Source organism: Sorghum bicolor, chromosome 1 (genome assembly GCF_000003195.3).
Source record: "Sorghum bicolor cultivar BTx623 chromosome 1, Sorghum_bicolor_NCBIv3, whole genome shotgun sequence".
NCBI lineage: Eukaryota > Viridiplantae > Streptophyta > Magnoliopsida > Poales > Poaceae > Sorghum > Sorghum bicolor.
This window is the reverse complement of record NC_012870.2, coordinates 4,749,475-4,767,851: the sequence shown is the minus strand read 5'-3', so window position 1 is coordinate 4,767,851 and position 18,377 is coordinate 4,749,475. Positions and strand designations below refer to the sequence as shown.

The following is an 18,377-nucleotide window of genomic DNA, read 5'->3' as shown; positions in this document are numbered from 1 at the left end:
CTGGAGCTGGAGCGGCCGGAGCGCTGGGGTTATCAGCTGGAGCGGCTGGAGCAGCAGCTTCGCGGACGCGGTGCGGGGCGGGGCGGGCAGGCGGGCGGGCGGCGCGGCGCGGCCAGGGCGGCCGGCCAGAGCGACGCGGACAGGGCGGCCGGCGTTGGGAAGGGCGTCGGCACAGCCGGACCGGAGAAGGGCGTCGGCGCTGCAGAGAATTTTTTTTTACCGGAGAAGGAGCGGTGGCGTTGTGTAATGGGGTGCTGTGTACATGCATTAAGATTCGTGCTGTGTACAAGCTATCTGTGACCCTTGTAAGCAATATGAGTCACTGATATGTCCCTCTATCAGTGACGCGTCACTTCTATTATCAGTAACGCGCATTCATAAAATGCGTCACTAATAGTACCTCCTATCTGTGACGCGTGTTGTTAATACGCGTCGCAGACTATATCAGCGACGCGTTTTCTTTACCCGCGTCGCTGATATATTGTTCTCAGCATTCCAGCCATGGTGGCAGCTTATCAGCGACGCGTCTAGCTAACCCGCGTCGCTGATAGCCTTATCAGTGACTCTTTTTGTTCTTAGTCTATGTAGAAGCGTCGCTGATAAGGCTTTTTGGCATAGTGCGTAGATAGTAGCATACAATCATGCAAAGCCATCCGGCGCCATTAGCTGGCGCCTGCTTGATTAATAGCACCAGCAACTTCTGAGTGGGAGCATCTCATCTTCTCTTGTTAATTGCTCCCCAGACCCATCATGTTCTCCACAAGATTCCTCCCCACTGTGACGACTCTTGCAAGTGCAACGCGGGTACACCCAGACACATCAAACAGCCTCGCAATCGCAATCTTTACAAAGATTGATCACGTCGAATGCGACAAGAAAATATATATAGGAGTATATATAAAATAAGAAAAAGGAATAATAGTAAGAAGTAAAAAGAATAATAAGAATGATTATGTGTTTACCCGATATTCTCATTGCCAAAACGGGAACAAAAGCAAAGAATGACAGAAAAACAAAACAGAAAAACAAAAACGTTTTAATTCCTTCCTATACACAGACGACGACCCTGGGCTTGTTCATGTATGGACAATTTTTTTTTTCTGCCTTTCTTTTTCTCCTTTTCTTTTTCTCTGGACACACCAACAACCACCGAGTTTACATCCCCCCACCTGATTCATTCATTATTATTCTCATAATAAACAAAAAAAGAAAATAAAACAAATAATAATGTGGACGCGGCTCCCTCTCCAGCGCCAGCCCATCTTCAGTTCGTTCGTCTTTCGGTATCATGGAGATCGATCAATCCTTTCCCCGTCTACTGGCAGCTTGCAAATCGCGATCGCTGACCAAAGAGCCCGGCCATTTGGCACGTTGCTTCTAACAATTTACCTGCAGTGTGTTTAGTTGGGGAACAAAAGCGTAAGACTAACTGCATGGTTATTATAAGAAAATAATGACACCGACAGGTTGCCGAACAGAAGAAGGAATACTTTGGTAGAAAGTACTCCAAACAAAGAATAAACGCTAGATTATGCTGTAACAGATAACCCGTCAAATCAGCAGGACAGCACCCGATGCCTAAATATTTATTTATGCCAAAGAAAACTTGCAGATTTTAAAACATACTATACTACAAATTCTCATGGATGCCAAGGGGCATGACAATGGCCCACAGTAACTTGGCTTCGAAGGCTGCAAGCAGGTAAACACCGCCTATGGAAGGTGGAATGGGCCTAGCATCAAAATCACGTGGAACTGAAACTTGAGGGTGGAGACTGAAGATTACCCAAAAAAGCTAGACTAAATGTATCAAATTATGCAATCAGCATTGCCAATTTGCCATGTCACAGTCCTCATTGAGGAAGAATCTCCCTGATCATGATGCAAGGGTTATTGCAAGAGAATCTCCCCAGTTTCAACAGCGCAGAACTGGCCTAATGATTTTAAGGTCCCTGCCCACATCACATTCCTAGAAGATTTTGGTATATTCCTGCTCCCAAGGCCTACAGAGGTTTAGTGGTTTGGATTGAACTGAGCTGTCTAATTCAGCTTATATGTATATTTCTGAGGATTTCCCTCTCAACACAGGCCAGATTTTGATTCCGTTCATTTACAGTTTCTGCAGTCTGAACACTACCAACTATCGCTATTTTCCCCTACAAGGCACACAATTCGGCGTTGCCCTACCTCTAAGCATAACCAATTTATTTAGCTACTATTCCACCTAAACTATGACAACAAGGACGTGACCAAGGCTTCGGCATGAGACTTTCATGCTTTGCAAAAAGGCAAAATTGTTGCTCATGTGTCATGGGTTAAAGAACAGTGTTGCTTGCAGTCCCAGGAACGGTATCAGCCATCAAAAAGATGCTGAAGGCAACCACCCACCAACATATGCCCAACCATTACTATTGCTTCAGTTCACATCCATGTTTTCACGGTAGTCACACGTTGGCCAGTACTACAGAAGGTGAGCATTTGTGACACATCATATAAAAACCTACGGAGACTACAGTAATATTGGTTGGTTGAGTCATGGTAGAAAATGTCCAAACGGGCACCGACAGTCCCAGATGACCTCCAATACGGCCATGTCAATAGGAAGGAACCCTAATTGCTGCTTACATTTTATTTATGCCAACGCCTTCGTCTTTATTCTACTACCCGGTACTCATCGCCCACCAACTGATAAATTATTAAATCCTGGCCGCTAGGATCGGAACACTCACCGGTACCCTCACCGACAACATTCTGACCACTAACTGATCAGCTCGCGTTGATTGATGTTAATAATCAGCTGCAAAATTAATCTACAAACCTCCCCTAATCTAGATCACGACCTGTAAATTTCGGTGCTATTATTGAAACAAGGACAATGTGGTGGGCTACTTTTTAGCAATCTGTAATGATACGAGCAGGACAGAAAGGACCAAGTCCAGATCTGAAGGTAGGTACTGACCTCGCCGGAGCTTGATCTTCTTCTTGTGGGTGACGATGGCGGGAGGCTTCCTGTTCGGATCGGCGGTCTGTGTGGCCTTGGTGTCGTCCGGCGCGAACAGCACGGCGTCAATGCCCTGCACGGAGATCCTGCCGTCGGTGTAGATGTCCGGGTCGAAGAGGTAGGCGGAGCCCTCGCCCTGGCCGAACTTGACGGAGCCGTCGGCCTCCCGCGCCACCACCTTGTGCGGCAGGCGCAGCGTGTCGTAGCGCACCTTGCCGAAGCGGCGCACGGCGTTGTACATGGACTCCTCGGTCTGGTACTCCGGGATCATGTGGTAGTAGAGGATGTTCTCCGGCGACCCCGGCTCGCTGAGCTGGTCCGTGGTGAGGCGCGCCATGGCCTCGTCGTTGGGGGCGAGCACGGTGAGGACGTAGCCCTCGGAGACGAGGCGGCCCATCTCGGTGGCGAGGGAGGTGAGGTTGACGAGGATGTCGGCGAGCTCGTTGTAGCCGCCGTAGAGGAGCAGCGTCTGGATGAAGTCCTTGACCTGGCTGTGCCCGTCGAAGTGGTGCTTCCCGGAGCCGGGGCCAGGCGCGGGCGCGGGGGCGATGGAGGGGCCAGGCGCCATGGCGTCCCAGATCGGGAGCACGGGGGGCGCGCCGGGGAGAACCGGCGGCGCGGGCTTCTTGAGGCGGTGCGTCCTGGGGTCGACCTCAGGCGCGCCCGTGGGCAGCACGGCCGAGATTGCGGCGAGGCTGCGGCGGCGGTTGAAGTCCTCCTGCACGGAGCGCGGGACGAGGAGGCGCTCGATGCCGTGGATGACCCCGTCAGGCCTAAGCACAGCGTCCGGGCGCGTGACGGCGGCGTGGCCGACACGCATGCCGGTGCCAGTACCGGCGGCGGCGAGCTCGACCTCCTCGCCGGAGAGCGTGGGGTGGGAGGCCGCGGGCCAGGCGTCGGAGGGGAGGCGCGAGGGCAGGACGTGGTAGAGCAGCAGCGCCTGGAGCGACTTGAGGTTGCGCGGCTCCAGCAGGAAGCGCTTGAACTCCGGGTCCAGGTCCCGCTCCAGCGCCTCGTTCCGCGGCGCGAAGATGGTGACGTTGTGCTTCCCGACGGCGTCCTCCAGCGTCTGCAGGAGCAGCGCCTTCTCCACCAGCTCCGCCAGCTCCGTGTAGTGCGAGTCCAGCAGCGCCACCAGCACGGAGTTGGAGTTGACCCCGACCGCCGCCGCCGAGCCGGCAGCGCCGGAGCCGGAGCCGGAGCTGGCGGCGGGCAATGTGGGTTCTTGCGGCGCCGTCTCCTCGGCCGCCGCCCCTACCAGGAGCAGGAGGAATAAGACAAGGGCGCCGTGCACCGGCGCGCTGCCCATGGCTGCGCGCGCGGCCTCTGCTCCCTGCGGATTGCTCTGCCTCCTCCTCCTCCGCCGCCGCCGCTTCTGCTCGGAGCTCGGTGGTGCGTGCTGCGCTGCCCTCCTCTGTCTCTAGCCCCCTCTCTTGTTCCCAGCTAGGTCGATTTGTTGGCTGGGGAAGACAGCGAGAGGATGGAGTAGTAGGCTAAGCTAATGGTGGTGGGTGGTGTGAGCCTTTCTTTTGGGTGTGGTTTTTTTTCCGCTTTGTATGTAGAGAGAGAGAGAGAGAGAGAAAGCAGAGTGAGGTGTGTGTGAGAGAGCTTGCTTATAAGTGAAGAGAGAGAGAGAGAAGCAGAGCCAGAGCCAAAGGCCAACCGAGCCGACGGAAGGAGAGAGAGAGAGAGACGTGAGACGCGGTGTGGTGGGTGGGGGCAGCGCGAGGTCAGTCACAGGCTGGCATGCGGGTCCGGAGGGAAAGTGTCGGTGTGCGCAGCGGCGGCCGCGCACACAAGGTTCGCGTGTGCGTAAGCAGGAAAAAGGCGGGACGCAATGGTGAGGTCGGGGTCCGCGTCCGTGTCTCGCTGCGGGCGACGAGGCCGGCGAGGCAGCCAGGTACTAGCCCAGAGCCCACAGAGGGCCGCCGGCGAGCGCGGCAACCCCGCGGTTTTCGCCCCCCCGCGCGCGAGCGTTTCTGCCGGTTTCGGGCGCTTTTCACGGTGCCCGCCAAGCTTTTTGAGCCCCTTGGCGGATTGGGGAGCCTTCTTACCGTCGCCACGCCACGGATTTCTGTGTCAACCAATGGTCGTTCGTTTCGATCGGCGCATGAGATTTTGGGCTGAAAAGCCTGCGCTTAAAAGTAAGTGTGACGTGTCACATGTCCGTGTTTAACCGCCAGATTCCGTGACAGTATGATTCTATCCTATCAGTACGTACATGCTGAGTTCACTCAGCGGGCTAAAATACGGTGCGTGGCATGTCTCAGAGTTAAAACGGACTCGGTTCGCTCGCTTTGCTGGCCCCTGGTGGCCTCGCCAAGTGGCCAGTCCGTCATCCGTCCGTCGGTGCTGCTACTACCGGGTCCCATAAGAAAATGACGAAGTGCTCGATCGAGTGCGTTCCGGCTCCTCTCGTGAAAAAACAAATGCGTTTCGGTAGGTGCAGGTTGCCAGCAGAGCCCGGATCAAGGAGCGACGAGACGAGCTTCTTTTTCCAGGCTTAGAGTATGTTATATCATCTTTTGTTATTGTTGAGGTCAAACAAGACTACGAAGAGCAGAGCTGCGGCATGTGCATTTCGCGACGGAGTAATTAAGACGCCCTAACTACTAGTCTCTCCTCGTTTACCTGCAAGTTGCGATACCAACAAGTCAATGACTCGTCTCTGTTTACTTGGCTGATAAGCCTTGACTATTTGCTGATTTGTTGTGAGAGAAAAACAATGTTGAATGACTAATAGATTCGGAAGATAAACTCAAACAAACATAGCAGCGTGAGCTGCAGAGCAAGGCGCTGTGTGAGACAATTGGTGTGTTGTGTTTATTGCATGCAGATACAGCACACATACACATACTTTCTCGTGTTTCAGATGCATTTGAGTAGTTAAATGTCCCTCGGAGGAGAAAGACAACCCACCTATAACTAAACTAATGCCCCACTGCACCTCTCCATGATTATTAGGCTAGGCCAATGATCGGTGATCCACGGTCTACCATAAACCTACACTTTGTGATTTTTCAACTATATCGTCTGGCGAAACATATTCTCTTTTGCCTTGCTCTAGATGTACAATATTGTTTCTTTTTTTTTCTACATGCAAGAGGTGGACTACGGTGTGTGGCATGAGCAGATCATCACGTTTTCCGGCGTTGCAGCACGGCACGCACAACGCGCGCGGCAACGAGCCAACGACATTAGCTTTGGCGTCTTGGCGATACTGCGCTAAACGTGGCTTAACGAGGGCTTCGTTGGCCGGTCGCCATCGCCGAATGTACTGCGCAGCACAAAACGCGGGATGGATTGATCGGCCATAAATTGGTTGGGTGCTGCACTGCACCCAAAAGGAAGTCGCAGGACAGCACCGTACGAGCTGATGATGAGCTTCTCCTATCCTTGGCAAATTCGACCTGGAAATGATGCATGCCACTAATACACGGCAAATGCGTGCACAGCATGAAATCGTTGCTTAACCGTGTAAACGAGGTGTTACATTACATCGATCAATTAGCAAGGGTTTCTTTTTCGTTTTTGGTTGTTGGATTATTGACTTATTGTGTTATGGAGAGAATTAAGAGGGAGAGTGTGTGTTGGGAAGATGCTCTCCGCACTCCCCAGCAGTACGGTGAATAGTGAACCTTCTCACTCGGTGCCGTGAGAGGTCTGAGCTCCAACGGACAGCAGGCTCAACAGTAGGTGAAAACAGTGAATGCTCTCTCTTATTAATGGCGGCATCACGCCCCTTATATAGGGCCCGGAAACCGACCCAATGACATTTACATAAATGCCCCGTGACGGTGGGGGAATATTCCAGCATATTCTTTCATCGCAGTCTACTGACCCTAATACACCCGCGTAATTTCACATTGCAAACCCTTCGTTCATCCTTTGACTGGGGCCTCAGCAGGTCGGAGGCTCGGATCCTCCGCCCAGTTGCGGATCCTCCGATGCTTTGGTGTCGGAGGTTCCGCAGCCCGGCTGGTCGGAGGTTGCTCCACCCGGCCACCCCGGGAGTTCCTCCTTAGCCTGGTCCAGTCGGAGGTTCCTTGGCCTGGCTGCGTTCTCCCGCCATCCTCGGACCCGGGAGGGTCGGAGGTTCCAACCTTTCCTCGTTCGTGGACCTCCGCCGGTGTCTCAGTCCCTGCACACACTTTGCACGACTAGACGAGTCGTCAACATTAGCATTTCCCGTCGAAGGATATCCTCCGACGTTTCAGGCGTCGGAGGTTCCTCAGGTGAAGGATAACCTCCGACGCTACCAGGGGGAAGGATGCAGCTTTTCCCCAACAGTTCCCCCCTTTTTGGGCTAATGGCACTCCTGCGGTCCATGTGCTCAAAAACATGCTACGCTGCGGAGATTATGAGCATGGTTGCTGCCTTCCCCCCTGGTGCGCAGGATGTGTTTGTTAGCAAATGTTGGATAACTGTTTCTTTTACTTAGTCATAATTTTTCTTGTTTCTTTATTTTGCCGGATCCTCCGATCATTGCTGCTATGTTAGTCTGATATCCTACGCGCGTTAGATTGCGGAGGATTGCGGAGGATGTTATTGCCGTTGGAGTTAGCCGTTGGCATTGACGAAGCGCAACGGTCTGGGCGATTCCTCCGCTTATAGCCGTTGGGCGCGGGGAATCGCAACGGCCGCGCGGTCGCAGGCCCCCCCCTATAAAAGGGGATGCTGGGGAGCCTTGAGCTCTCACCCCTGCTGCTCATTGCCTGCACACCTTCCTTCGCTACATCTTTCTCTCTGAGCTGCTCGCGTGCGTTTCTGTTTAGTTCTAAAGTATTGTCGGAGGTTTTACGGTGGCTCAGCTTCCTTCACCGCGTCCTTCGAGGTCAGATTTTTCTGGTCCTTTGCGCAATTTCCTTAGTGTGAGGTCTGGAGGTTGGCTGCGGAGGTTTGAGGAGTGGATGCTTGAGGTGGCTGTAGCTCGAGATCTGGAGGAGACGTTGTCTGACGTCGAAGCTTCTGTTGGTGACTTGATCAGTGCGAAGGAGTTCGAGGAGATGGCGGCGATTACTTTTGAGTTCGGGCAGTCGACTGTGAGGACGGAGGATATCGCTGACATGGTTGAGGCTAGGTTTTTCAAGGAAGGTCGGGCGGAGGCTCCTCCTGCGGGTCAAACGGTGCCTGCGCCTGGTGAAGGTTATGCTGTTGTTTTTAGGGATTTCTTCACTTGCGGGCTTCGGATGCCTCCATATCATTTCCTTCGTGAAGTGATGGAGAGTTTCAACGTGGAGCTACAGCATTTCAGTCCCAATGGGATACTGACACTTAGCAAATTCGCCTGGGCGTGTGAATCCTACGGAGCAATGCCCCACATTGATACTTTCTGCTCGTATTTTGAACTTCAGCGTCAACCTAAGAAGGTGAAGGATGCCGAAGGTGTTGAGTGCATTGCGCAGTTTGGAAGCTGCGCGTTCATGCCGCGCCGCACAATGCCTGGGCGAAGGTGCGAGATCTCCTACTGCCAAAAGGGTAAGTGGGAGAAGGATTGGATGAGAGCCTGGTTCTACGTGAGGACCCCCGCTGCGTCGAAGACTTTAGATGACGGCAGCGTTGATAAAGTTTATCCTTACGCGTCGTTGATGAAGGAGCTGAAGCCTTTCTCGAAGGTTGATCCTTCGCAGGAGATGTCGGAGGAGCGACTGGCTTGTGATAAGGCATTTGCGCTGGCATGCCGATATTCCGGAGGCCGGGATTTGGTTGAGGAGATGGTCGCTGCTGACTACTGGCCCCTTGGCCGCAGGACCGATGAGTTCACCATTGAGATGGTGCAAGTCCCTGTGTTTGGTCCTCCGGAGGGGTTGCCGTTTCCCCGGTTCGGCGCGGGTATTCCGGAGGATGAGACCAAGGAGTCCTTCCTTGATCGTGTGGAGGTTTCTGCCCGGAGGATCGTCGGGAAGATCTCGGAGAAGGAATATCTCCAGCGGAGGTCTGCGCTTGGGACGATGCCCCGGTTCAACCGCGTTTTTGAGGAATTGGGGATCGAGTATGAGGATTATGTTATTCCTCCGGATGTGTTGCTTGGATTGGAGAAGAAGAAGGACTCCTCGAAGGCTGTTGCTTTGGCGGAGTCGAAGAAGAGGAAAGGGGGCGGCGCAGTAAAGCAACTTGCGAAGAAGCGGAGGGCGGAGGTTGTGCTAGAGACTCCTGTGGAGTCTTCCTCCGCCCGCTCATCTGCTGCCGAGTCAAACTCGGTAGCTTCTGCACCCGCGGAGGCCGCTGCTGCTGGTGGAGCTCCTGAAGTTGAAGCTTCGCGTGCGGTGTCCTCTGTGCGCGCGCCTTTCGCGTCTCTTCTTGGGGAGGAGTCTTCCGACGCGGAGGCCCCTGAGGCGAGCCCTGCGCGGGAGGCAAATCCTGCAGCGTCTGAGGGTCCTGTGCGTGGGGCTTCAGTTGGCGGAGGGTCTCCGCCTAAGGAGGTTCAGGTGGAGTCCAGCGACGAAGCTGAGTCCGCCTCTGTTCGGAGGATCAGGAGGGCGGAGGCTCCCCTTCGTCCGACTGGTGACGGTATTAATTCGTTGTACATGGGTAATGTTTTTTTGTTGGTTATTTGTTTTTCTGCAAGTTTTGATTGACTTGGTCTCATGTTTTTGGTTTATCTTTCAGCGGATGTTTTTGCTGGGCTGGCTACCGCGGAGGAGATGGCTAAAGGCGCTAGCGTTGCGCAGGAAGGACTTGCCGTTCCTCCGCCGCGTGAGCCTGCGCCTTCTGCGTTGGCCAACAGGCCTTCGCCTGCTGATGTTCTTGGTCCCGGTGAGTTTCTTTTTTTTGGTTCAACAGTTTGGTTTGTTTTTGGCATTTTATTCTAAGGTTTGTTTTTGTTTTGCGCAGGTGCTTCTGATCCTTCGATCACAGGTTGGACTGATGCCTTGCGCGAGGTTCATTCCTTGGTCGGAGGTTCGTTTTCTGGCCTCCGCCAAAGGTTTTTTGTTTCTTACGATGTTTTTTCTTACTTGTTTTTTGCTTTACAGATCGTTTTCGTCAGAAGCTCCGCGGCATGGACTTTGACACGCTCCTTCGCATGCAATATGAGCACCATAGCCTTGTACGTTTGCGATTTGTTGTATCTTCCTTCGCGGTTTTTCACTCGGAGGTTTGTTGTAACTGTTTATTTTTGAGCATGGTCATCACATGGCTGCCGCCTTGGAGGAGCGTTGCTCCCGGGAGGTTATCTGCCGTGATGAGGCGATTGGTGCTCTGAAGAAGGAGAACGAGACCTTGGAGGCTGAGAAGGCTCGTCTGTCGGAGGAGGTTAGGGAGTTTTCCTCCGTCAGGAAGGAGATTGATTCCCTGAGAAAGGAGAGGGATGACTATAAGGCTGGATCGGAGGTTCTGAAGAAAGAGAAGGAAGATGCCGAAGCTTCGGCGGCGGTCCTCCGCACAAGTGTCGCTGAGGCGGGGAGAGTTAGGGACTTAGCCCTGCAGCGAGCCGAGAAGGCGGAGGACATTGCTGAACGCCTTCGCAAAGAGCTTGACGCTGAGCGGACGTCTGCGGCTGAGCTGCAGACTCGCATACAGAAGGCGGAAGCGGAGGCTGCAGCTATTGTTGGGCTCTATGCCGACTCGCTTGCGAAGTTTGGGGGAAGCACCTCTGCTCCTCCGCCCGGCGGCGATGTTGGGGCTGCCCTCGCATGGCTGAAGTCTCATATCCGCATGCTCCCCGACTTTGTCGGGGGTGCTGTTGATTTTGGGGCTTTGGCCGCGGTTAGCTCTTTCGCTAGGCTTTTACGCCGCGGAGGTTGCTCTCACGCGGAGGGAGTCGCCAAGGAGGAATTTGCTGCGGCGGAGGACGTTGGCGAAGGCACCCCTAGCCTGCGCAAATCTGTCCGGAACTTTATCAGTTCGTTCTGGATTAGGTTTGGGCGGGCTGAGGCGAAGAAGATGGCGGAGGCTCGTCGCGCTGAGGTATTGTTGATTTTTTTTTTCTTTTTGTATTTTGCTTTGCTGCTTTGCAATGTTACTTAAGATGGGTATTTTGTAGGAGATTGCGAAGAAGGAGGCTAAGGTTGACAAGGCCGGTCCTTCGCGTCCACCGAGGGAGGCGCGTCCTCCGACCCAGACTGAAGCGGAGGCTCGTGATGCTGGTGCCAAGGCTCCGGAGGGATCTGGTGCCAAGGTTTCAGAGCTGCCCGAGACTTCTGCTCCTCCTCCGCCTCAGGTGTGAGGCTTGTTAGTTTTTAGGTTTATCTTAGTCTTTTTTGCGTCCAAGCATGTGACGCTTTTTGTAAATAAGGCCGGAGGTTTTGCTTATTTTGTACAGACTTTTGAGGATGTAATATATTAAGTTGTTTTCAGATAAGCCTTTGTTTTACACTTTGATCCTGCGCAGGTCTCTGGCGGAGGACCTGCGCAGGATCATTTCATTACTCCCCTTTCGATTTTTTACAAAGAGATTTATGTTTCTGGCGAATTGTGGGAGTACTGGCGAGTTGCCATCCCTAACATGAGATTGGTGGATATGTTCGAGTTTGTTGGATATGATATTGATGGCGAAGGATCTGGATTTATCCAGTCGCTTGCGCGCCGAGGTTCATGGCCTCCGGCTTAGGTGGTGTTTTTTGTTTTTCTTTTCGTTTATCGTAGGTTTTACTTGTATTTTTTGACATGATTTGATGTGTTTATGTAGTTGCCATATCCCATCCTTCGCATCTTTGGTGAGAGGGATAGGGTACGCTGGGTGGCGGAGGCCTCTGAGGATGTTGCTGAGCCTTTTCTTCAAGGTTTTCCGGAGGTTCGAAAGCTTCGTTTGGTTTTTTGGTTTTATCCTTCGTTTGTGTTGTCTTTGAAGTTGTTATTTTCTGCGCAGGTTGTGAGTTCCGCTCCGTTGGAAGATCTTCCTTCGAACTTTGTCGAAGGAAGTTACGTTACCCCAGTGACGTTCAAGCGTGGAGATTTGTACGCGAGGGGTTATCTAATTGACTGGTGGCGCCATAAGTATCCTACGCGTAGTATAGATGACTTAGTTGATTTCCTTGTTCGTGATTACTGTGATGATCTTAGGCTTTTCCCAGATTCGTATGTTAGAATTGTGCGAGGGTCTTAGAACCTTCGACGTTTTACGGTCGGAGGATGTTTCTCGTTTTTTGTTGTAAGCTTCTGTTATGTACATTGTATATGGTTAATAAAGATCAGACATTTTTACCACATGGTTTCCGCACCTTTTAATTTTGACAACGTTCGCGCTATAACTTGTACGTGACTCATAGATCCTTCGGTTGTTTAGTCGAAGGAGGATTTGTAAGTTTGACTTGCACAAGCTAGCTATAACCTTCGACTTTTTATGTGTCGAAGGATGATTTTTTTCTTTTCTTGTAAACGAACTTTTGTAATGATTTATTCATCAATAATATAGTTTTTAAGTTTGCTACAACCTTCGATCTCATTTTTATTACAACCTTCGCGCTACAGCATTTATATATTGCAACGTTACGGTGGTGTTGATCCTAAGGATCTTTGTGTTGCTGTGGATTGCTTGTTCTTGATGCTTGATGTTGCGAAGGTGTTGTTGATTTTTTCTTGCGCGGAGGGTCGCTGTTTCTTGGCCTTAGAACCTTCGACTTTTTTGGCGCGAAGGATCCTTCGCTGAATTGTGCTATTTTTTTTCCTTTGCTCGACTCCCGTGGAGTGTTGTCGAGGAGAACCTTCGGCTTTCTGAGTCGGAGGTTCTGAAGGGACGTTACGAGACTTCGTGCGATACCCTTCAGAGACCTCTGAGTCTGACTTCCATTGTTTCTGTTGTGGCTGTACACGACTTTGTGGTCGATGTTCATCACAACGCCGGAGTTCTAGTATTACGAAGCTTCGTGCGATACAAACTTTTGTTGGTGTTGTGAGGCTAACTCCTGCTTCCATGGTGGCCTAGGATTTTTGCTTTTTGACTGCTAGGATTGCACTCGATGCTCGGGTCTTTGTATACTGATTCTGATTGAGGGTGGGGGTAGGGTGAGCCTGGTTTTATAGGCTTTCGTGCATTTATTTTATGTACTTAGTTAGGTTAAAGTTTATTGACGGGTTATTGATGGTTGTTGCGGTAGTTGGTTTTGCTGTACCTGACTGAGGGTTATTGTAGTTTCGTTTTAATTTCACATTTTGTTTGTTAGGGGTCTGCTTGGAGTAGCAGGATACCTTCGACCTTATTTTGGTGAAGGTTATGTGAATTTTGTCGAGGTCTGTCTTGTGAATGTTAAACCTCCGCTGCCTTTTGGCAAAAATAATATAGTTCCTGATGCCTGATTCTCCTCAGGTCTTTGTCAGGTTTGAAGGTTTTGTTCCTTCTGGCCATGTTGTGATGCCTGAGGAGGACATGACTTTTTCACTTTTTGGCCATGTTATCCTTGCTGCCCGGCTCTTGGCTAGGTCTTTTGCTAAGGATTTGGTGTTTTTTCACCTTTGAGGACGTTCCGAGCTTTCTTAGCTTTTGGATGAAAGCTGCGGAGGGTCCTTGTGATCACGTGATGTTTTGTCGAATGCTACAGCCTCGTTGCTGGCTGTTTTTCGACTTTTGGGCTTTGGTTCTGGGGTGGATTCCTCTTTATATTTCAGAGGTTTTTACATAGGTTCTGCCTCGTTAAAAACCTCACCTCCTGGTAGGAGTACCCCTGTGAGGAAAAGAGTGCAGACCTTGGAATGCGAAAAAGTAGAGAAAAAGAAAACAAGCGTATTTAGGGATGTGGATGCCGCCGCTTATTTTGCAGGGGTCATCCTTACATTCAAATGTAAAATCTACGTAGATTGTCGACGTTCCACGTGTGGGTGGAGGTTCTACCTTCGAGGTCTTTCAGGTAGAAGGATCCCGACCTTCCCGCTTGTATTGCTGTATAAGGTCCTTCCCATTTGGGTTGCAATTTACCAGCGTTTGGGTGTTCTCCTTTTTTCCTGAGCACCAGGTCCCCATTTTGTATGTCTTTTCGTACTACCTTGCGGTCTCTCCAATTCTTTGTTTCTTGTTGATACCTGGTAATGTTCTCCACTGCCTCAAGTCTTATTGATTCTAAGGTTTCTTTGCAGTACTCTTCATCTTCAGCCAACTGCTGCTTCATGGAACGCAGGCTTTGGTGTTTGATTTCTTCGGGCAACATTGCCTCTTCCCCGTACAAGAGCTTGAATGGGGTGAACCCAGTTGTTCTTGAAACTGTTGTGTTATGTGACCATACAACTCTTGGTAGTTCTTCAACCCATTTCCCCTTGCGTAGGTTGAGTAAGGTCTTGGAGATTGCGGAGAATATTGTTCTGTTTGCTCTCTCCACGGCCCCGTTTGACTCTGGGTGATAAACAGACGCGAAAGCAATTTTGGTTCCTATGTGATGGCAGAATTCCTTGAAATTGTCTGAATCAAACTGCTTCCCGTTGTCAACTGTGAGCAAGCGTGGAACTCCGAATCTGCAGACTATGTTCTGCCAGAAAAATTTCCTGATTGTTTCAGAGGTTAAGGTTGTCAGTGGTTTAGCTTCGATCCATCTTGTGAAGTATTCGATGGCCACGACGGCGAATTTGTTTCCCCCCTGGGCAGTTGGCATTGGTCCTACCAGGTCCATTCCCCATCTCTGCAACGGCCATGATGCTGGTATGAGCTGAGTTAGTGCTGAAGGTCCTGACTGAATTGGTGAGAAGGTTTGGCAGGCTTTGCACGTCTTCACTATTTCTTCAGCATCTTTAATGTGAGTTGGCCAGTAGAATCCTTGTCTTAATGCTTTAGCAGACAACGCGCGAGGTCCAATGTGAGACCCGCACATCCCGGAGTGTATCTCTTGTAGGAGTTCTCTGCCCTCGCTTTGTGATATGCACCTCAGCAAAGGTTGGACTACGCCTTTCTTGTACAGGATCCCGTCAATGGAGGTGTAATTCCTTGCTCTTGCCTCCATCCTCTTGGCTGTTGCTTCGTCGTCTACAGCTGTCTTGCCTTTGAGGCAATCAGCTATTGCCTGCCTCCAATCTTCGCTTTCTGTCAGCAGGACTGAGCGAAAGGCTTTTGGCAACGTTTCGGTTGCGGGTGTTGCAACAATCTGGTGGAAGGTTCCTTCTGGCAAGGGGGTGTTGTTGGCTGCTGCTTTCGCTAGCTCATCTGCCTCATAGTTTTCGGCTCTTGGAATGTACTGCAGAGTGAATCCCTTGAACCTTTTCTCCAGGCCTCTTATGACGGCCAGATACCTTGCTAGCTCCGGGTTGTGTGCTAGGTATTCCTTCTCCACTTGCCCTGCCACCACCTGGGAGTCTGTTTTGATGAGTAGGGTTTTTGCTCCCGAAGCCTTAGCTTTGTTCAGCCCGAGGATGAGACCTTCATACTCAGCTATGTTGTTTGTTGCTTTGAATTCGAGTCGTATAGCAAACTTTAGTTTGAGTCCAGATGGTGCGATTAGAACGGCTGCTGCTCCTGCTCCCGCTTGACCCCAGGCGCCATCTGTGTACAGCGTCCACGGCTGATCGATTACCTTCTCCTCGTTTTTGTTCGAAGGTGTCCAATCTGCCATGAAGTCAGCCAGGGCTTGAGATTTGATGGAGGTTCTGGGGACATAGGTGATATCAAACTGTGATAGTTCGGCCGCCCATTTTCCTATACGTCCGGAAGCCTCTTTGTTCCTAAGGATATCACCCAATGGCTGTGAAGTGGGCACTTTAATCTCATGGCTTTGGAAGTAATGCTTGAGCTTCCTCGATGCGCACAGGACCGCGTACGCGATTTTTTCTATCTCCGTGTAGTTCAGCTTTGCTCCTGACAGAGCTTCGGATACGTAGTAAACGGGTCTTTGCACCGTTCCCTTAGTGTCGCTTGTCTCGTGCACTAGAACACCACTGACAGCGTGCTCGGAGGCAGACACATACAGTAGTAGTGGAGTGTCTGGCTCGGGCACTGTTACCACCAGGTTGGTTGCAATGTAATTCTTGAGCTGCCTGAAGGCCTCTGATTGTTCCGGACCCCATTCTGTTTTACCTTCTCCTCTCAGCACTTTGAAGAATGGGAGGCTCCGTTCTGCCGATCTTGATATGAATCTGTTGAGGGCTGCTATTCGGCCGGTCAGTCTTTGCACTTCTTTCTTGTTTGAAGGTTCTGCCATTGACATGATTGCTTTTGTCTTGTCTGGGTTAGCTCTAATTCCTTCGGAGCTGATGATATACCCCAGCATTTTTCCCTTGCTGACCCCAAACACACACTTCTCCGGGTTAAGTTTCAGCCCGGCAGATCTAAGGTTGACGAAGGTTTCCTGCAGGTCCTTGATATGATCTTCCTTGCGCTTGCTCATGACGACAACATCGTCGACGTAGACTATGATGTTTCTCTGTAGCTGACTTCCTAGAACCTTCCCCATCATTCTGGAGAAGGTTGCTCCAGCGTTTTTGAGACCTTCTGGCATTCTGGTGTAGCAATACGTGCCGAATGGGGTTGTGAAGCTTGCCTTTCCTTCGTCTTCTTTTTTGAGCCAAATTTGGTGGTAACCGGAGAAACAGTCCAGCAGTGAGAATCTCTGACAACCAGCTGCTTTGTCCACGGAGATATCTATCCTTGGCAAGGGGAATGAGTCTTTGACACAAGCCTTGTTGAGATCCGTAAAATCTATGCACATCCTCATTTTGCCATTTTTCTTGGGGACCAGGACTACGTTTGCCAACCATTCCGGGTACATGACTTCTCTGATGACCTTTGCGTCCAGGAGTCTTTGTACCTCTGCCTTCGCGGCTAAGGTTCTTTCTTCAGACATTTTCCTTTGTCTCTGCTTCTTCGGCCTCATCCTCGGATCAATGTCCAGCGAATGCTCTATTATGTCTCTGCTGACTCCTTGTAGGTCAGCGGCGCTCCAAGCAAAGATATCTTGGTTCTTTTGCAACACGTCTAGCAATTCGAGTTCCTCCTCTCTACCGAGGGTGGCGGAGATGGTGACCTTCTTATCTGGAACAGCTTCCTGCAGAGGGACACATTTTGTTTCCTCCTGATCAGCCAGGTCTGTTTTCCCCCTTGGCATGTCTGGTGGCTGGAAAGCTTCATGCTGCGTAGAGTCTACGGAGTTTATGTTCCGGAAGGACTTGTAGATTGCTTTCTCTATGTTCCTTGCCTCCTTTTGACTTCCGTGAACCGTTATCACTCCGTGCAGAGCCGGGATTTTCATGCACAGGTATCCCATATGAGCGGCCGCATTGAACTTGTTCAAGAATCCTCGCCCGAATATTGCATCATATGGGTAGTGCAAGTCTACCACATCGAAGGTGACGTACTCTGTTCTTGCGTTCTCCGTTGTGCCGAAGGATACGGGCAAGGCGACCTTCCCCAGAGCATGTATCTGCTTTCCTCCGAACCCGATCAAAGGTGACTCCGAAGGTTGGAGTTGGCTTCTACTGAGCTTCATTTGGTCAAAGGTTCCAGCAAATATTATGTCTGCGGAACTCCCTGAATCCACTAAGATCCTGCTTACTCCCCAACCCGCAACATTTGTTGTTATGACCAAGGCGTCTGTGTGAGGGTAGCTTTCCAATCTTAGATCTTCCTCGGTGAAGGTTATTGGGGTTCTGGACCAATCAGTGCATCTCACTGGCCCTTGAACTGCAACGTTGTTGACGAGCCGGAGGTGATCCTTCTTCTGTTTCTTTGTCTGGAACTCCATTGAGGACCCTCCAGCTATTGGTAAGATCATTCCAATCGTGGGCAGGGGTGTATGAGGGCCGATCTGATTATCATGGTGGGGTTCGGTTTTTGGTGGTGGTGGGGCTTGGAGTAGCTGTAGCTGGTTTGGGGGAGGAGGTAGTGACTGCTGGTGGGGTTGCGGGGTTTCGATGTACGTGATATGTGGAGGTCGTGGAGGAGCATAGTTTGGTGGAAGGTTGTGGTCTGCGGTTTGCTGGGCTGGGCGCCAAGCTGGTAGGAAGTTGGGATAGTAAGTGTGGCAGAACCTCCTAAGTGTTTGGGCCCACCGACACCTGTCATTGTCCTAAGGACCTCTGACGGTGATGCCGGGAGTCCTCCCACTTTAGAAGTCCGATGAGCATGGCTGGGCGCTCATACCACTGCTACCTGTGGCGTACCAAGCTGGCTCGTCCTGACCACTGGTAATGGTCAAACAACGAGAACTGTTTCTTCTCGCCTTTACAGGATAGCAAGTGGCCACTTTAACACCAGGATCATTCGTTGCGAAGATAAAGCAGTAACTCAACGACACGAGACCAAAATAATATTTCAGAGTGAAACAGCGGAAGTATTACATAACTTAATTTATAAAAGGAGTTCTTCCAAATAGTAGAGTGTTATTACAAGCCTGGTCCAGCGGAGCAACTGAAACTTTAGTACAGACAGAACAAATTTACAGACCCTGCCCATGGGTCACGCTCACTCTTCTTCGTCGTCAACCTCAACGACGGTCACACAACAGGGTCCGAAACAAGTCGGCTC

At 51.1% G+C, this 18,377-nt stretch overlaps 1 protein-coding gene and 1 long non-coding RNA gene across 2 annotated transcripts; one reads left to right on the top strand and one right to left on the bottom strand.

The window, feature by feature from the left end:
* Positions 923-4,606, bottom strand: LOC8083907 (fasciclin-like arabinogalactan protein 16). Its single transcript, XM_002463723.2, has 2 exons — positions 2,960-4,606; positions 923-1,389 (listed from the first exon to the last, which is right to left on the bottom strand). The coding sequence occupies exons 1-2, from the start codon at positions 4,308-4,310 to the stop codon at positions 1,316-1,318; spliced, it is 1,425 nt and encodes a 474-aa protein (XP_002463768.1). The 5' UTR covers positions 4,311-4,606; the 3' UTR covers positions 923-1,315.
* Positions 9,724-10,025, top strand: LOC110436519. Its single transcript, XR_002454304.1, has 3 exons — positions 9,724-9,757; positions 9,836-9,901; positions 9,976-10,025. It is a non-coding gene; the product is annotated as an uncharacterized LOC110436519 (long non-coding RNA).